The sequence below is a fragment of the Aspergillus glaucus genome (assembly GCF_001890805.1).
Source record: "Aspergillus glaucus CBS 516.65 unplaced genomic scaffold ASPGLscaffold_3, whole genome shotgun sequence".
Taxonomy (NCBI): Eukaryota; Fungi; Ascomycota; class Eurotiomycetes; order Eurotiales; family Aspergillaceae; genus Aspergillus; species Aspergillus glaucus.
The window spans coordinates 1,666,655-1,682,780 of record NW_019170455.1 but is presented as its reverse complement, the minus strand read 5'-3'; the positions used below and the strand labels follow the sequence as shown (position 1 = coordinate 1,682,780).

The following is a 16,126-nucleotide window of genomic DNA, read 5'->3' as shown; positions in this document are numbered from 1 at the left end:
CTACAATCAACCTCGGTGGGTATGGTGTCAGTATGTTGTAATGAGTTGTTTACAGAAACCTGTCAACAATCCTTGCTGCAACTCAATGGATTTTCCTATGGTCCTTGCACTCGCCATTACCAACGGGAATCCAGGATATTTTCAGCATGCGCTCGTCTGCTTCCGAACGATTGTCTGGATTTGGGTGACAAGCAAGAAAGGGGGAGAGTAGGACCCTCAATTGGCAGGATAACGTCCAGCACCGCAACGGACGTGGCATTCCAACCCGGATAAAAACTCGGAAAAAGAAAATTATCTTCTCGACCTTTGAATGGGTTCATTCTGACGTATCAGCCAAATCAACAGAGATAGTCCCTTCCCGGCTCCACAACGTCTAGAAAAACATGTGGCCACATGCAGATACAGACGAACCACGGTATGCCTGTCGAAGAAAAATAGAAAGCCATAGGCGATTTCCACGGGCCGTCAATACTAAACCAGGGTTCCATTTAATTTCTTGCAATAACTAATAACCGCCGAACTGAAACGAGAAAAGGTTGCACCACCACACGAAAGAAAGGACAACAGGAGGCTCACAACCACAATGCCAGGATTCCGGAATGGCAGTATAAAAGGGCTTAATATTTTTTATGCTACCGACAGGGCAGGAAGGGGATTCTTATGTCCGATCATTTAGAATGTACTATTATGGGCAGAATCGGAAGCGAGCCGGCACCCGCCCGTTGGTGGCGAGGAGCGCGGCAATCACCTCCAGCCTACCACGATGCACCATTCTACAGCTTGGACTTTGGAGCCTTTCGGATCCTGTTCAGTACACAAAACATGGAGGATTGAGGGACCGAAAAGGGCAAAAATAAGGGAACAAAAAAATGCCAAAAATTTCCTCGTGATATCGGACGCCTTGCCCTTTGTCTATGTTGGCCAGCTGTACACTTTATTTTTATTTTTATTTTTATTTCTTTTCTTTTCTTTTTCCTTTTCTCGTATCTGCTCCACAGGCAAAACCTCGTCCACGCTGAATGACGAGTAAAGGAGGCCGTTCAAGGTTTACCTTTTAGCCCAAAATGACTGACCCGAGCCGCCCGCCCCCTTTTTCCTATCCTTCTCATTCTTCTTCTGATACGCGAGAGACAGACCCTACAGGTGACTGGACAATATCCCAGTTCTCGCAAACGCTCGTTGGGTTTCCAGTCAGCTTTGGAGCGATTTCTGGCTCGACTGAGAACCCCGCAGGTGCGTTTCGCACCACCACGCCATCTACGACAGGTGAACGGTCTATCAATGCCAAGGTTCCAATTCCCAGGACGACGACCTCCATCAACTGGACTAGCAGTGGACGGGTCAGTCGGGCGTGCGAGAACTGCCGGGAGCAGAAAGCCAAATGTAGCGGACATCGCCCAACTTGTCAACGATGCCAGGAGGCTGGCGTCCGTTGCTCTTATGGTGACCGGAAACGAGAGAAGATGGCCAAGTATGTTTTAAAAAAGAAGTTATAAAGAGTGACGAGAGTTCATTTCTAACGGTGGGTTACTAGGCAGCTGAATGATCTGACAACCGAAGTTCAGGCTTACGATGAATTATTACGTGACATCCATCCCGAGTTGGATACCATCTTAGCACAGAGGGTTGAGCAGGTTCTGAATGAAGTAAGTCATTCCTTTGTCCCGGATGCCTGTAGTGAGAAAGTTGACATGATAATAGTTCTCCAGCCCTCAGACGTCAACGCCTCCATCTGCGCCCGGAACAATATCTGGTCCTGTCGGCACTGCCGCAGTTTCCTCTCTAGGGGCGATAGATTATATCGATGAAGACTACAACCGTGACGAAAAAGTACAGGCCTTGGGCTTTGTCGGGGAGCACTCCGAGATTGCCTGGCTGTACAGATTGAAACGGAATCTTGACAAAGATAACCTTGCAGCTGCAACTCCAGACTCCGTTTCACCGAAAGATTCCTGGGATCGCCATTCAGTCGCCTCTGTGAATTTCTTCTTGGACGACTCGCAGATTCTCGTCATAGACGGCGTGGATTTAATGCAGAGACCCCCTCAAGCGGTTGCTGACAAGCTCGTGGATCGTTATTTTCAAATCATTCACCCGAGTTTCCCAATAATCGGCAAAGTGACGTTCTGGGGACAATACGAATCGTTCTATTCCAGCCCGTTTATTCGGCCCGGTAAAAGGTGGATGGCCATACTGAATCTGATTTTCGCCCTTGCTGTGAGATATTCAGAGCTGGCCCACGAAAGCGTCGATGACACTATACACGAAGACCATGTGGTTTATTTCTCGCGAGCGTGGAAGCTTAGCATGGGCGACGTAGCTTTGCTGGATCACCCGAACCTACAACAAGTGCAAGTCGAAGGACTGACCTCATTTTATCTCCTGTCCATGGGACAAATTAATCGGTATGTCATCTGCTTTCTATCTAATCTAGTGAGGCGTCTTGGCTGGAGCATCAGTTCTGATTTACATCCTTTTCTTTCTTTGCCATCTATTAGGTCCTGGAGAATTTGTGGCATTTCCATCCGTTCCGCTGTTACCATGGGATTGAATCTTCGAAACGAGAGCAATAGTATCGGTCATATTTCCAAGGAAACGCGGTATCGAGTATGGTGGTCGTTATATACTCTGGATGCTTCTCTCTGTGCAATGACTGGCCGGCCTCCCAGCAGCAATGTCGAATTTTGCACAACTCCTCTTCCAGTCCCGTTTATGGAGGAACAATTTCGGGATGAGACCATCGCACAGATAATCACAGACCAGGAGGCTCGGAATGTGTTCATGGGGATGTTTTCTACAAATCGTTGGGGGAGATCTCAAACAGAGAGCAGCGTCACTCCCGAGCAGCCAGGGAATCTGACGCCAAACAGGAATAAACAATGTGAGCAACTTGCGTTCAGTTCCATGGAGACCCTCACACCGAACATTTCGCTATACTTTCTCTATTTCGTTGAGTTAGGATTGACCATGCGGGAGTCTGTTGACACATTGTACGCTCCAGGAGCTGCTCGCAAGTCATGGCGCGAAGTTGAGGCAGCGATTTCTGCTTTGAACAGCAAGGCTGACGCCTGGCTTTCCAAGCTACCAGAAACATTCCGGTTCACAGGGCCACAGGGGGATGTAGCTTTCGAGAGACAAATCTCAAGCCTCGCTTTCCGCTACTACAGTACCAAACTGATCATTACGCAACCTTGCCTCCGCCATGCTGCCCGTCAAGGTGGCACTCCGTCACCCGGGAATTTCTGTGATACGATGACCGATCAATGCGTCGATATTGCTACTCAAATGCTCGCCTTACTCCCAGAGCCACCGGATTCGTCGTGGCTTTACCACATCGCGCCCTGGTGGTGCGTTCTGCATTATCTGATGCAAGCAATGACGGTGCTATTAACAGAGCTATTTCTTCGGGCGAGACCGGGCACGCTACAATACCGAAAGGTGCAAGAGAGCGTCGACAAAGGGAATCGGTGGTTATCCGACATGTCCGGGAGGGACGCTTGTTCCCAGCGCGCGTGGCTTGTGTGCAACGACATCTTGTCCCGCTACAGCCCCGAACTCGCCTTTCAGGCTGATATCGCCATGAAGAATTAAACACTCTTGTGTTCAGATCCGTCTGCGCCGGTTGGTCTTTATCACCCACAGGACCATTCCGAATCCATACGATAACCGCCTGGAAAACTCCGAACGCCATTTCCTACTTATACCCTCGTCAAAAAGCGTCTCCGTCGATTTTCTTCGGCGCTATACTATGTGAACAGCTTGGGGGGGCTTCGCCGTGGATGGTGTTCGTACTCCCGCCGAATTCCGCAGTGATGAGACTACAATTGAATGTCATCCAATGTACACGTATTTGGGACATTCTAGAGCACTATTATTTCCGTGGCCTGTCTTGATCTACCAACTACTCGATATCAAATGTGTTTCGAACCTCTATTCCGCCTTGGTGTTTCTGTTATCAGTAGGCTACCTACTACTTCACCAATTAGCTTGGCGATGTATCCGACCGGAACCGTTTATGGGAGACCTCATTCCCCTAGTGATTATTACTACATACAACGAACCAATTCAAAACCTGCCTTCGACACGCGCCGTGTTTCAAGCCATGCCCGAAAAGAATATAAAGTCATAGACAGTCGTGTCCACTGAGGGGAAACTGGAATGCATTGTACCATACAACCAGTCAATCAGCACACCGACACAAACAGTTGTCAGGGACATATGGCGTCAAGGGAGGAGGGATGCGTTCCCAATGCAAAAGTGGGCTCATACGACATGCATGGCGCCCAAAATAACTAGATATTGGGCATTGACCGTTCTGGGAAAAACGACTGGTTCACCTTTTCGGAATATGCTCCACCTAATCCTGCCTATGATTGGCAGGAAGTTAGATCCGCGACAGCGGAAAACTCCTTGTTAGGCCGATAGTCTATTCGATTAACTACTGCGAGAATTTGAGTCAGCGCTTCGGCGGATCGGCCATGAACTAATGGAAAGGTTCCTTGTGGTTATTGGTAAATGAGAGTACACGGAACTATTTTCCAGGTGAGGGGGTTTTGTTTTTGTTAATACGGGCTTCCAGAAAAAGATAACCGCAAAAGCAATATGATTTGCCATGATTTCCGGATTATGGAATCACCGATACAAAGGTCCCCCGATCACCAAATTAGGGCTTAATAAAAGAAATTATCGTGGGTAACTCATCCGCACAGAATATTCGTCCCGATACACATTTTCGGAGACTAGGTTATGACTACCTTCTCAATATGGCAGGAGCACATAACCTGAGATTAGGGCGCAGATTAACATTTTGATATGCCCGAGCTACTCCGTATGACGACAGCACTGTCTATCCTCGGTACTAATGACTGCGTACTTGCGTATAACCTAAAGTACTCGTACTTGTAGACTAGTTATGTACTCCATTATCCATCTCGGGAACCATGCCTATTCTGCCGTTGGATCGTTCGTGCTCGGGGTTCTATCGGCAACTACTCGCCTTGTCCCCCGATAAGGAAATGGGGTAATGGAGGGTCATGTGGGTATCGCGTGGTAAGATTCCAGAAACCCGAAAATTAAGGTAGTTAAATCAACGACAAGCCGTTCTTCTTATCGCTCTGTACCCTGGTTTCGATTATTTAAATTGCCTCGGTCATCTCTGGTTCTCTGATTCAGGTCGGAGCGTGCCTACGGAGCTCTGGACGTACGGAGTAGTGCCAGGCGACAGCCCCGAAAAGCATACGCGGCTTACCATGTTCGTGGTGTGCTTCGGGATCTGGATCAGATTCGGGCGATTTCAAATCCCGGGAGCGCTAAATCCGACAAAAACCGGAGATTGTCTCCGTTCTCACACCTTCATGTCCCATGTTCATGCCTGAGGCAGTAATCACGTGGTGGCTTACATGACTCACGTGAATGGAACTGACTGTTAGTACCCATCGGGTCACGTGCCTGACCGCCCTCGCTTTCTGCCCGGTAGTTTATATAGTTAGCTCAGCCGATAGGCCATAAACCAATCAACCATTCACCACACACCAAAACTGACCGCAAACAGACCGCCTTCCCTTCCCAGCAGAACGTGGGATCCACGCCGGGGAACGAGGCCGATAACCAACGTCTATCTAACCCCGGTATCTCACTCGTCACTAACCACCACTGATAATTTCAATTGCAATGCACCACTAAGGAAGAAACGGAGGAAGAATGTCTCTCCGCGGCCCCATGAAGCGCTCGCACCTGAGGCAGGTCAGCGCGGCCAGTCTAGAGACTCTGTCCAGCTCCCGATCTGTGGAGTCTCCGCGGCATGGCAGTACCCACGATTTCCATTCGCCAGCGGAAGAGAAGTTCATCCCATTGGGCTCGATTCCCCTGGACAGACGCCAGTGCACGCTGTGGGTTCATGATGAGACGTTTTCCAGGGAGGAGATCTTGTTCAACCAGACTGCGTTTAGTGGCACTGGTGTCAAGACGGGGGATATCATTGAGATCCTGCCTGCGCGGTCGTCAACTAGTGAGGGGGCGCTTCCGGATTTGGGGTCTAGGTCCCTGCGTGATGGACATGTTGATTCGAGCTCGACGCTGCATTCGGATATGACGTCTAGGTCTAAGTTCAAGACGCCGTTGCAGAATCGTTGTCTGTTTGTGGTTAAGCCGCTGCCGCAGGAGATTAAGGCGAGGAATCCTAAGCTGGAGATTTCGATTACTAGTAGTATCGCCAATATCTTTGGGTTGAAGAATCGGAGTCAGGTGCTTGTTTCTGTTGTCGATCGTGGGCAGTGCTCTGCGTCTCATGTGGATGTTTCGTTTCGGGACCAGTTTATGGTTCGTTCTGATATGTGGAGGTTGGTTATGTCGGAGTTGGCGGGGAAAGTGATCTTCAAGGGTCAGAAGATTTCGTTCATGGGAAGTATCAAGGCGACGGTTAAGAATATCTTCATTCGGGGGAAAAAGGTGCTTTCCGGTTACTTTTCGCCGCATACTATTCCGGTGTTCCGCAGTGAGGCTGCCAAGTATGTGTTATTTATCCAAATGTCCAGAGAGATGTGGGATTTCGATTCCGAAGGGACCGGGGACATCCTCTTCAGCAGAGTCATCGACGGCTTTCTCCCAGAGCTTTTCAAGCGGTGGGCTAGCTCTGACGCAAGACATCTTGTGACAATCGTGCTGTTTACGCGTGTGGAATACGATGTATCAGCTGGTGGAGGTGTTTTCTCGACGCTCAGCTCTGAGAACTTTAGAAGCGTTTCCGGTCCGAATAATGTCCCGACCCGAGATTTCTATCGAGTAGTAGTAAACGACATGTCAAGCGGCCATTGGACTACTATCTTGGACGAGTTGAAACGGGACTTCAGAACATTCCTTAAGGACGTTTCAATACTCAAGGCAGACGATACAGAAACCCCGACAAGGGACGACGGAAAGGGGCCACCAAAGGCACCAACAGCAACCGTTGCAGGACGACCAAGCACTGCTCTTCGTGGGAATATCCTGGAAGCAATCCATCTTGCCTCGGCACATCTGGCATACGATCATATCGACCGTGACTTGGTTCATACGGGAACGTCGATTATTGTCATCACGCCCGGAAGTGGTGTCTTTGAAGTTTCCTACGAGTCTCTGGCTTCTACTACCGAGGCTCTGACAAATCGTGGTATTGCTATTGACTTGGTCTGCCTTAGCCCAATGCCGCTCCACTCAGTACCTTTGTTCAAATACAAGGATCCAGCACCAAGACCCCAGAGTTCCGCGCTGGGCGATATCAATGAGGGTGGCTACTCGCCTGAAAGACGCGAGTCATACGTGAACTTTGCCAACCGCACACCCAATATCTCTCCCAGATCGACCTTCCCAGGCTCCCTCTCGGCATTGAATGCTAGAACTCAGGCCTCGCCTAACTCCGAATGGAGCTATGGTATCCCGCATTGGCTTGATATCTCCTATTGGAATCCTGATACCTACAGGGAATCGCGGCGGATTCTGAAGAACGACCCTAATGCGCCAATACCATACACTGTCACTAAGCGGTCCAAGGTCTTTGTCCCGCGAGTGCGGATGTACGAGATCCAAATGATGGGCGTCATGGAAAGTGAGCAGTCGAATATTTCCATTCCATATCTACTTGAGGGCCAGGGTGTCTCTAGGGCACAAGTTCCTGGGTTTGGTTCAGGCCCCGCTAGCTTAACTGCCCCCGGCAGGTCTAGACATCAGCTAAGTGACAGCCTTCGGCCGGAACCGTATCTTCAGAAAATGGCGAATCCAAAAGGCCCGACGCCCGGTGGATCGAAAAGGAGGACGCAGAAGTCGGTGCTTTCATGGATGGACCAGTATGACGATAACATCTTCCAAGCGTTCCCGAAACCTCAGCGAAAGCATACCAGGCCAAGGAAGAGATTCAGTGAGCCCGAGGTCCAAGCATCCGGCCTTCATGAAAGGCTCTCTGCAAGATCTATAACGCGGTTAAGAGAGCATGAGATACAATCCGAGCGTAACCATTCTCCACACTCGCTCCCACGGAAGATTGAACCAACGGGACTCGCGTCACCTGTTAGCCCTGTATCGACTAAGAACGTTTCTCCTCCTAAGAAGCCATCCTTGAAGCCTCCGTCCACGACTAGGACGTCGAAAATATCGCGTACGATTAGCTTTGCTCTGCGGGGTTTGGGCGCCACCCCACCAAGGGCTCAGGCTAGTACAGAAGTTAATGTTGAGCATGCCAAAGCTCTGCCCATGTTCAACCAAAAGCCACCCGTGGCAAAGTCTGCAGATTCTCGGAGCTCGTCAGATGCAGCGTCGGTATCGACATCAGCATCGACAGCCACTGCCGAAGCGCAGCCTCCTGCACCCCAGAAACCTGCGCAAAACACAGCTATTATACCATCGAGGCCAATATCCATCAAAGTGCCTCCGAAGAAACCGTCCGGAGACGGCGAGCAAGGAGACCGCTCGGAATCATTATCGTCCACGGTTACTGAGATTCCCTTACATGATGCCCGTCACGAGCGACAAGTGAGGAAGTTAGGACCAAGATTCGATTTTACAGTTAGTGGTATGCGTGACTACCCCGCCAAGAGCCCGCCTGGTAAGGCACTGGCTCACTGGGTGCGGTCAATCAACCCTTGCAATACGCCAAGGGAGGTGCTGCGTGACACTACTTGGTTTGGACGCTGGCAGCATGCGTATCCAAGACCTCCGCATGTTGCTGTGGTCAAGTGGAAGAGTTTAAAATCTCCCGCCATTTTGCCTTTGACGACGGAGGAGTTTCCAACGCTTAATGAGCTTAGTTCCGATTACCTGCAGACACCGTATCGTGTCTTCCCCAATGATGACGCGGAGGGTTTCGAAGCACCCAAGACTCGGGGAATCCTCATGCGGGAATTAATTTCATTACGTCTTTCTCATGGCTTCCAGATTGTTGTTGGGAAAGATGTTGCTGAAGCGTCTGGGCAGTATGCGCTGGAATCGCTGAACGTTTTCGATACCGGCAATTTGGAACGGGATGGCACTTATATTTTCCTCTCGAAAGGGAACACCATCCACCGTCTTATTTGCGTGGACAGCTTGGAAATAGAAGTGACACGATTCACGCACCAGAACTCTTCAGCCTTGAATCGTTATAGGCAAGGTGGCTGCATTCCTTATTCACCGGCCATACGGACGATTCTGAATTCACAATATGAAGTCAAGAATCTTGAGCTGGACTCGACCGTGGAAGAGTATAACTGGAACTACGCTGACAATTACATTGCGGGACACCGGGACTATCTGTTTAATCCAGCTCAGCAGCTCCATTTCTGGAGGGTTCGTTATGTGTTGATTCCGATGCGCTTGCAGGTTACTTCTCGGCGCCATTTGCAATCCTTCAACGAGGACAATGAAGAAGAAATCCATCTGCTTGGCATCAGCCAGTTGACGCATATCTGGCAGCGACATAAATACGTCCCACCGGAGAATCGATTCGAGAGCTCCAACAAGAAACATGTCCAGAATCCCCTCAACATCATGTACCAAACGGCGAACCCATCGGAAGTGGTCGCGGCAGAATTGGACCGGATTATACTTACCGATCCCGGCCACGATAACCCCCCAGCGCAGTTACTGCCGGAATTGCTTGAACGCTCAAACATCACTCTCTCGTCGTTGGCGCAGATCATCCAGGAAGAAAAGGGCGTGCGCATGATGGACCGACGATGGCACTGGCGATTGCACTACAACTGTTTTATTGGCTTCGAATTAACGACATGGCTCTTCCAGAATTTCGATGATATTCATAGCCGTGAGGAAGCAGTGGGCTTTGGCAATGAGTTGATGCAGGCTGGTCTCTTCCAGCATGTGGAGAAGAGACATAATTTCCGGGATGGGAACTACTTCTACCAGATCTCTAGTGAGTATCGTGTCTCGCGGCCTGAGTCGAGGGGTAGCTGGTTCCCGCAGATACGGCCAGATAAGTCCGTTCCAACGACACCAGCCACGGAGCAATTCAAGGACTCGCCTGCAAGCACGAATACCCATTCCCGGACCGGCAGTCTCGAGGAAAGCACAAACTCAAGTCAACCCCCGAACACACCGTCAAAGTCGAAGAACAAGGCCGCGATCGTGTTGTCAAAGACAATGAAATACGACGTCGATCCCAGGAAACGCTCAAACCGAACAGAAGTCATCGACTTGCACTACGACCGCCTCCACAACCCCGAGAACTGTTTCCACATCGAGCTCACCTGGATGAACACGACGCCCAAACTCATTGAAGACACGGTCATGTCTTGGGCCACAACGGCCGACAAATTTGGCCTCAAACTAGTCCAAGTCCCCACCGGCGAAGCCAGCGCAATCTCAGAAACACAACCCTTCCGCAAACCCTACCGCATCCGCCTTAAACTCCCACCACCACCAAAAGCACCAGCCCCAACAATCTTCAGCCAAAACAACAATAACGCCGCCTCTTTCACGCAATCCTCAGACACCGCCTCTACAACAACCACAAACGACCACCTCTACTTCCAAAAAGCCCTCCTCCGCAAATTCGACTTCGTCCTCGACTTCGAACCCCGCTCCGCCTTCCCCCAGGACGTCGAGGTCTCCTATTCCTGGGGAACACCAGACTACCAGTACCCGCAATACATCCACCGCTCAGGAAGCATCCTTGCCCAAGTCACCGACGAAGGCGACTTCCTCCTCCTCGCCAACCGCCTCGTCAGCACCCGCAGCCCCGTCTCTACAACCTCCCGCTCCGCTGAACGCCGCAACGCAGCAGCACCCGAACACCCCGTCGACCGCGTCTCCCCTCGCCTATCACCCTTAATCCGCCCAATCCACGACTCCCCCATGTCCCCGCAACTCTCAATGCACCCGCATCCCCCTCCCCATCTCCACCTCCACCCCCACAACCAACACCAACAACACCAACACCAACCCACAAACCCCCCCATAATCGACACGGCCAACCTCTACCGCGCCCCCGAACACATCCTCTCCAGCCTCGCTGACTTCTGCGCCGACGCCCAGAAACTAGAATCCTTCTACACAGAATCCATGCACATAACCACGCGCCCCGCATCAACAAGCGCGGGCCCAGCAGCGCTAAACATGTCCTCGTCATCGCTTATGGATGCGTCGATTCCGTCGCTCGAGTTGCCGGCTAGTGTTGTTAGTCATCATATTGCGGCTTCGCATTCGGGGGGGTTGAATCCGCCGGGGCCGGTTAGGGTTGCGTCGGATGGGATTGTTTCGACTGTTGGTGGTGGTGGTGGTACGAGACCGAGGAGGGATAGTAAAAGCTACAAGGGAAGCCCGAAGAGTGGGGGGTTGAGGCCTTTGCGGTTGAGTTGATGCATGTGTACTCTACGCTCTTGTATTATGATACCCTCCTTCTCTTTCGTTGAAAATATTTCTGTTCCCGATGTGTATGAGTGATGATATGTATGAATTGAATACAATTCGCTTGATGGTATTTCAATCTGAAAGCATTATGATTACTGATTACTCGAATATTATAAGAAAAATAAAAAGAGCAAGCAACTTGCAATTATAACACTGAAACCAGTATCATATCCTAAATCATAAACAGCAACAAATCATGTATCATGCATGCATTGATGCAAAACAAGATATCGAAGTAAGACATGGGTATCATAAATGATGTTGAATGGTGTGAAAGGGGTAAAAGAGGATTAACCAACAGAAAGACAAGGGGATTAAGCAACAGAAAAAAAGGAAAATGGGATATCTTTGTCAGTGGCCTGGCAGAGATACCGGTATCCAGAATAATATCAACAAGAATCGAAGGTGAAAAGGGTATCAAAGGAGAAAAGAAAAAAGGGTGAAACGAAGCAAATGGGGCAAAAGGAAATAAAGGAAAGAAAATCACCAAGCCTCCTCAACATCAAGTAACCATCGACGAACTCCCTCCCTAAGGGTATTGTCCACACCAGCCAACGACCGCTTCCGCTCGCGATCCGCCAGACCAAGCTCACCATCCACATCGTCACGGCAATGCTCAGCGGTCACGCTGCGGACGACTTCTTCAAGAGCACCAAGCACCGTCTTGCGACACTCCGCACGTGGGACCTCAACCGAAGGGGTCTCATCTTTGATAGGTTCCGAAGGTCGTCTGGAGTCACCTTTGCGGGCTCGAGGGGGGGACGAAGCACGCGAATGAGCGAGAGAAGATTGACCACTCTGTGACAAGACACGTTCAAGAGCATCAATCAATGTGCCATCAAGGTCCATGACCGGTTCCTCGACGAACTTCTCTTCTGCTTCAGGAATACCAAAACCATCCATCGAAGTTCGGCTAGGATCAGTGAAGAAACTAGTGTTTGTAGAACCAGGTGTGAGAGGACCAAACACTTGACTTGGACGACGAGTAGAAGGCGATATCGATTCATTGTCCAATGGAGCCTTTCGTCTCAGACGTAGCCGCTTGACAGTAAAGGTTCTAACATCGGCAACCAAAGTAGTGGCCACGTCGACCCATCGATCCGATCCATCCAAGTCCGGAGAAAACGAGCCGCTTGGAGTAGGTTCCGCTTGCATGGCACGCTTGATATCGGCCTCCAGACTGTTATATGGCCGCACAGCTTGTAACATGAAATCCTCATGAAAGTTCTTCATCCAGCCAGCAACATTGATATTGGGACCATCGTGTTCTTTGGGGGCACAAGCGAATCCAGAGCCACTGCTATGGGTAGATGCCACGGCATCAACACTGGTAACAGATGTCCGCGTTTTCTTAGGCGACGCCACGGTAGAATCCCCGGAGGAAGAAAGGGAAATGAATCCAGGGAGTGGGAGGTCAACGTCGACAATACCATCATCTCCTCGTACGGACAGCTTCAAAGGAGATTCTTTTACTTGGTCTGTCGTCGACGACAAGTCCTGCTGCTCATCCCCAAAGTCATGATGAGCCGATGGATGTGGAATAGGCATGTTGCCTACTGTCTTTGGAGATGCTTCCGGCAAGGTGCCAGACACCTCTTCCACCATTTGGCTGAGGGTTGGAGGGCCACGCCTTGGAAGGCCGGTGTATGCAGTAGAGGTAGAATGTCTGCGAGCGTCAAAAGTAGGAATGGCGTCACTGCCATCAACGGTCGATGAGTCCTGCCGCGATGACCACAGACCCGAGAAAAGGCTGCCCCATCGGCCACCAGTGGATGGAAGACTGCTGTTGGCGCTGCTAATAGTGGAACTTTCACTTCGCTGCAGGTTTTTCAGGAGTGTCTCAGAAGCTAGGCTGTCAACTGTAGGTCGCTCTTGTCCCTCCCGTTCAGGACGCTTCTTCTGTGCAGCAAAATGGGGAACCGGAACGGTACTACTTGGTGTCGTTGTCGAGGTCGTGGCCGTACTGGTATTCTTGGCACGGACGTCCTTGGCATGCATTGGGATGCCCAAAGTCCTGATGGAGCGAGTGTCTGAGCCCCTCCGATATTGCTGAAGCTCCGGCGGAGGGCCCAAATCAGTATCATCCGAGCGGTGGGTTGTTTCGTTCGAAGAGGCACTAACGGACCGATGGTGCTGATCATTGTCCCGGTTCAGACGCTGTGCACGGGACCGTCGTTCAATGGCGCGACGAAGAGACTCCTGCCGGAGGACAGGCACGCTTGGCGGACTTTGAGACATAGCACGCATGGACGTGGAGGTACCTGGACGTAAAGGAGATGGTAGCGGCTCGAAGCGGTGCTTGGCCGGGAGGAACGTCGAAAGTAGGAAAATTAGCCGGCGAGCAGTCATCTTGTCCGGAGAGACGATGACTGTCCGGTTTGAAATGATCGGATCGGCATCTTGTTGTGCCTTCTGTTGGAGGTGATGCCGGCGTCGGTACCACTCTGGACCCAACATATTGAGCCACTCTGTGTGGTTGCCCAAGAAGGCCGTGATAAGTACCAAGAAGAAAAAACTATGCTCTTTGTCACCAAGAGTACGGACGATCGAACGACCTTCTTCACGCCAGACGCCCCAACGGCTCTGGCCCGTCACCACATATGGCGTTTGAAGGGCCGTGCTAATCCGGCGGGTACTGCGAACAGCCTCATTTCGGAGTCTCGAGTTCACAGCCAATATGTTTGCTGGGAGTTGAATAATAGTTTGATTCGTTCGTTGCATGTTGGGCGGTTTGACAGGCTTCGGGTGTACACCTGAGACGGAATCCACCTTTTTCAAGAGGAAAAGAATCTCTTTCTGAGCAAGTCTCTCCATGTGCGATAGCGTGCGAGTGACCACATCCCAGTGGTCAACTAGCAAGTCGATACGCTCATCAAGACTGGCCGGTGGGGACGCAGCTGACAGACTATCCTCAAGGAACGAGTTGCGCCAGCGGTAGTCCGAATCAAGCGAGCAAGACATTCCCATCCGAGGAGAGTCAACCCCCTGCGAGCTGAACCGTGACACCGGGCGCCCAGCATTGCGACTGATCAATGGAATTTGGATGGTGATGGCCACAGCATACATCGGAGTCTTTTTCTCTTTGATCTTCTTGCGCTTGGTGATGTCGGGGAAAGGGAAGCCAGCATCGGGAAAAGACTCCTGATACATCGAGGCAGCAAAATCACTCTGGTCCGACGACGGTTCCCCCCCACCCTCCGGTAGGTTGACACTGAACATGCGAGTCAAGAGGACCGTCACCTTCGCTGGTGGTTTGTCCTCGCCCGGCCGACTGGGTCCGATGAAGCTGGATGAGCTACCCGTGGTAAAGGCCCGGGGCATGCCAGGAGAGGCACTCGGGGTTCTGCCTGGCTCCTCATCGGCAGAAATGATATGCATTTTCGTCGACGAGCCTCGATAGCTAAACGCACTGCTGCCAAAGATACAGTTCAACAGACCGGAATCACTCGAATCCGCTGAACCGCGCGAGTGGCCCGGCTCATGCCATGCTCCAGCCGGTGACAAGGTGGTAGAGCTACGACCTCGAGCCCGCGTAAAGGCACCAGTACTAGCCACAGAGGACCTCCGAGCATTGGCTGCATTCGACAACGCACTCGGTTCTGCCGTAGAGTGGGACGTGTAGACTCTCCGAGAGCCCCGAGAAACACCAGAAACGGCACGACCATGCCTCGATGCAGGATCCTGAGCATCCGGACCTAGGCCAAGAGAAGCCAGATCGGCCGACGGAGCACGGGTATCCAGCAAAACACAAGCATCCCGATCCCCGAGCGCATTTTGGGCAATAATCACCCGAAAGTCTCTCGCAGGGTCCAATTCTATTCCACCACGGTCATCATAAGCACCTGCAGAGGAGGCATTTGGCGAATTGAAGGCTGACTGCAAAGGATAGGCATGTGTGTTGGACCGTCGGAGTAAACTGGCGTCGGGGAATAACAGGCCGGAGGTGTGTTCCTCTTCTGTAACAGACTCCAGCTGAGTAGTGTTTCGCGAAGAATAGGCCGCCGGGCTTAACGTGGAGGCTGCGGTGTTTAACAATCGGCCCAGCATGGTGAGAGGACAAGCAAGGAGGGATGGTAGGACGAGGTTATGTATCTCCGCAGGTGGGAGAGAGAGCGGAAAGGAAAAAGCAAAGCAGACAACAGCCAGACAGACACAGCACTAGGACGAAATTGAACCGGAGTTCCCCATCACTCGATCAATAATCTCGAGGAACGAGCATTCTCAGATTGAGATAGGTGGTGGGGAGGGAGAGGAAGGCGATATAAGGGCCAGCGGAGGAGGGGGACAGTTCGAATGTGGGATTTTCCTAGACTACTGCCAGTAAGACCGTTAGTCATCAGTCATTGAGGGGCAGAAGAGAGAGAGATCAGCTCTGGGGCAGAATTACTTACTGACAAAACAATTGAAGGCACCCAGTAGAAAAGAAAAGAGAGACAGAGGGTGGAGAGGGAAGTGGGTTGGGAAAGAGGAAGACACGCAGAGAAGAAGAGACGTCGAAGTTGGACGGAAAGGGCGGTGAACCAGCCAGATCCGCATGATCTCAGCCTCAGCTCATTCTGGGCTCGGAATCATTCCTGCTGATTTGGCAGTGGATTGGCTTGTTGTCATTGTGCATTTTCTGTCATTGTGTGGTGAATGAATAATGGTGAGTGAGAGGAGTGAAGAGAGGAGGGGGAGGGGTCTCGATGGTTGGGCAGCGCTACAGCTTATTCTGCCGATACTATGTACAGGGATCCGGATCCGGGGTATACAG

The 16,126-nt window shown here is 51.2% G+C and overlaps 3 protein-coding genes across 3 annotated transcripts; 2 read left to right on the top strand and 1 right to left on the bottom strand.

Annotated features, from left to right (window-relative positions):
* The first annotated feature begins 961 nt into the window (after positions 1 to 961).
* Positions 962 to 3,715, top strand: ASPGLDRAFT_1035781 (putative C6 transcription factor). Its single transcript, XM_022539445.1, has 4 exons — positions 962 to 1,471; positions 1,535 to 1,646; positions 1,702 to 2,405; positions 2,499 to 3,715. Exons 1-4 carry the CDS (start codon positions 1,065 to 1,067, stop codon positions 3,589 to 3,591), a joined length of 2,316 nt encoding a protein of 771 aa, XP_022404844.1. The 5' UTR covers positions 962 to 1,064; the 3' UTR covers positions 3,592 to 3,715.
* A 1,666-nt stretch (positions 3,716 to 5,381) lies between these two features.
* iml1 (GTPase-activating protein IML1) lies at positions 5,382 to 11,589 on the top strand. Its single transcript, XM_022539444.1, has 3 exons — positions 5,382 to 5,424; positions 5,495 to 11,226; positions 11,278 to 11,589. The coding sequence occupies exons 2-3, from the start codon at positions 5,701 to 5,703 to the stop codon at positions 11,320 to 11,322; spliced, it is 5,571 nt and encodes a 1,856-aa protein (XP_022404843.1). The 5' UTR covers positions 5,382 to 5,424; positions 5,495 to 5,700; the 3' UTR covers positions 11,323 to 11,589.
* On the bottom strand, positions 11,442 to 15,895 carry ASPGLDRAFT_1034979 (uncharacterized protein). The gene is made up of 2 exons (XM_022539442.1): positions 15,765 to 15,895; positions 11,442 to 15,687 (listed from the first exon to the last, which is right to left on the bottom strand). The coding sequence occupies exon 2, from the start codon at positions 15,418 to 15,420 to the stop codon at positions 11,857 to 11,859; it is 3,564 nt and encodes a 1,187-aa protein (XP_022404842.1). The 5' UTR covers positions 15,421 to 15,687; positions 15,765 to 15,895; the 3' UTR covers positions 11,442 to 11,856.
* Between the last annotated feature and the right edge of the window lie 231 nt (positions 15,896 to 16,126).

What these genes read in the sequence shown, in the direction of transcription:
- ASPGLDRAFT_1035781 (XM_022539445.1), top strand. Translation starts at nt 1,065, where the DNA reads ATGACTGACCCGAGCCGCCCGCCCCCTTTTTCCTATCCTTCTCATTCT. An exon ending in AAACGAGAGAAGATGGCCAA is followed by an intron (nt 1,472 to 1,534) that starts GTATGTTTTAAA and finishes GTGGGTTACTAG; the next exon opens with GCAGCTGAATGATCTGACAA. An exon ending in TCCATGGGACAAATTAATCG is followed by an intron (nt 2,406 to 2,498) that starts GTATGTCATCTG and finishes GCCATCTATTAG; the next exon opens with GTCCTGGAGAATTTGTGGCA.
- iml1 (XM_022539444.1), top strand. Translation starts at nt 5,701, where the DNA reads ATGTCTCTCCGCGGCCCCATGAAGCGCTCGCACCTGAGGCAGGTCAGC. An exon ending in CGGATGGGATTGTTTCGACT is followed by an intron (nt 11,227 to 11,277) that starts GTTGGTGGTGGT and finishes AAAAGCTACAAG; the next exon opens with GGAAGCCCGAAGAGTGGGGG.
- ASPGLDRAFT_1034979 (XM_022539442.1), bottom strand. Translation starts at nt 15,420, where the DNA reads ATGCTGGGCCGATTGTTAAACACCGCAGCCTCCACGTTAAGCCCGGCG.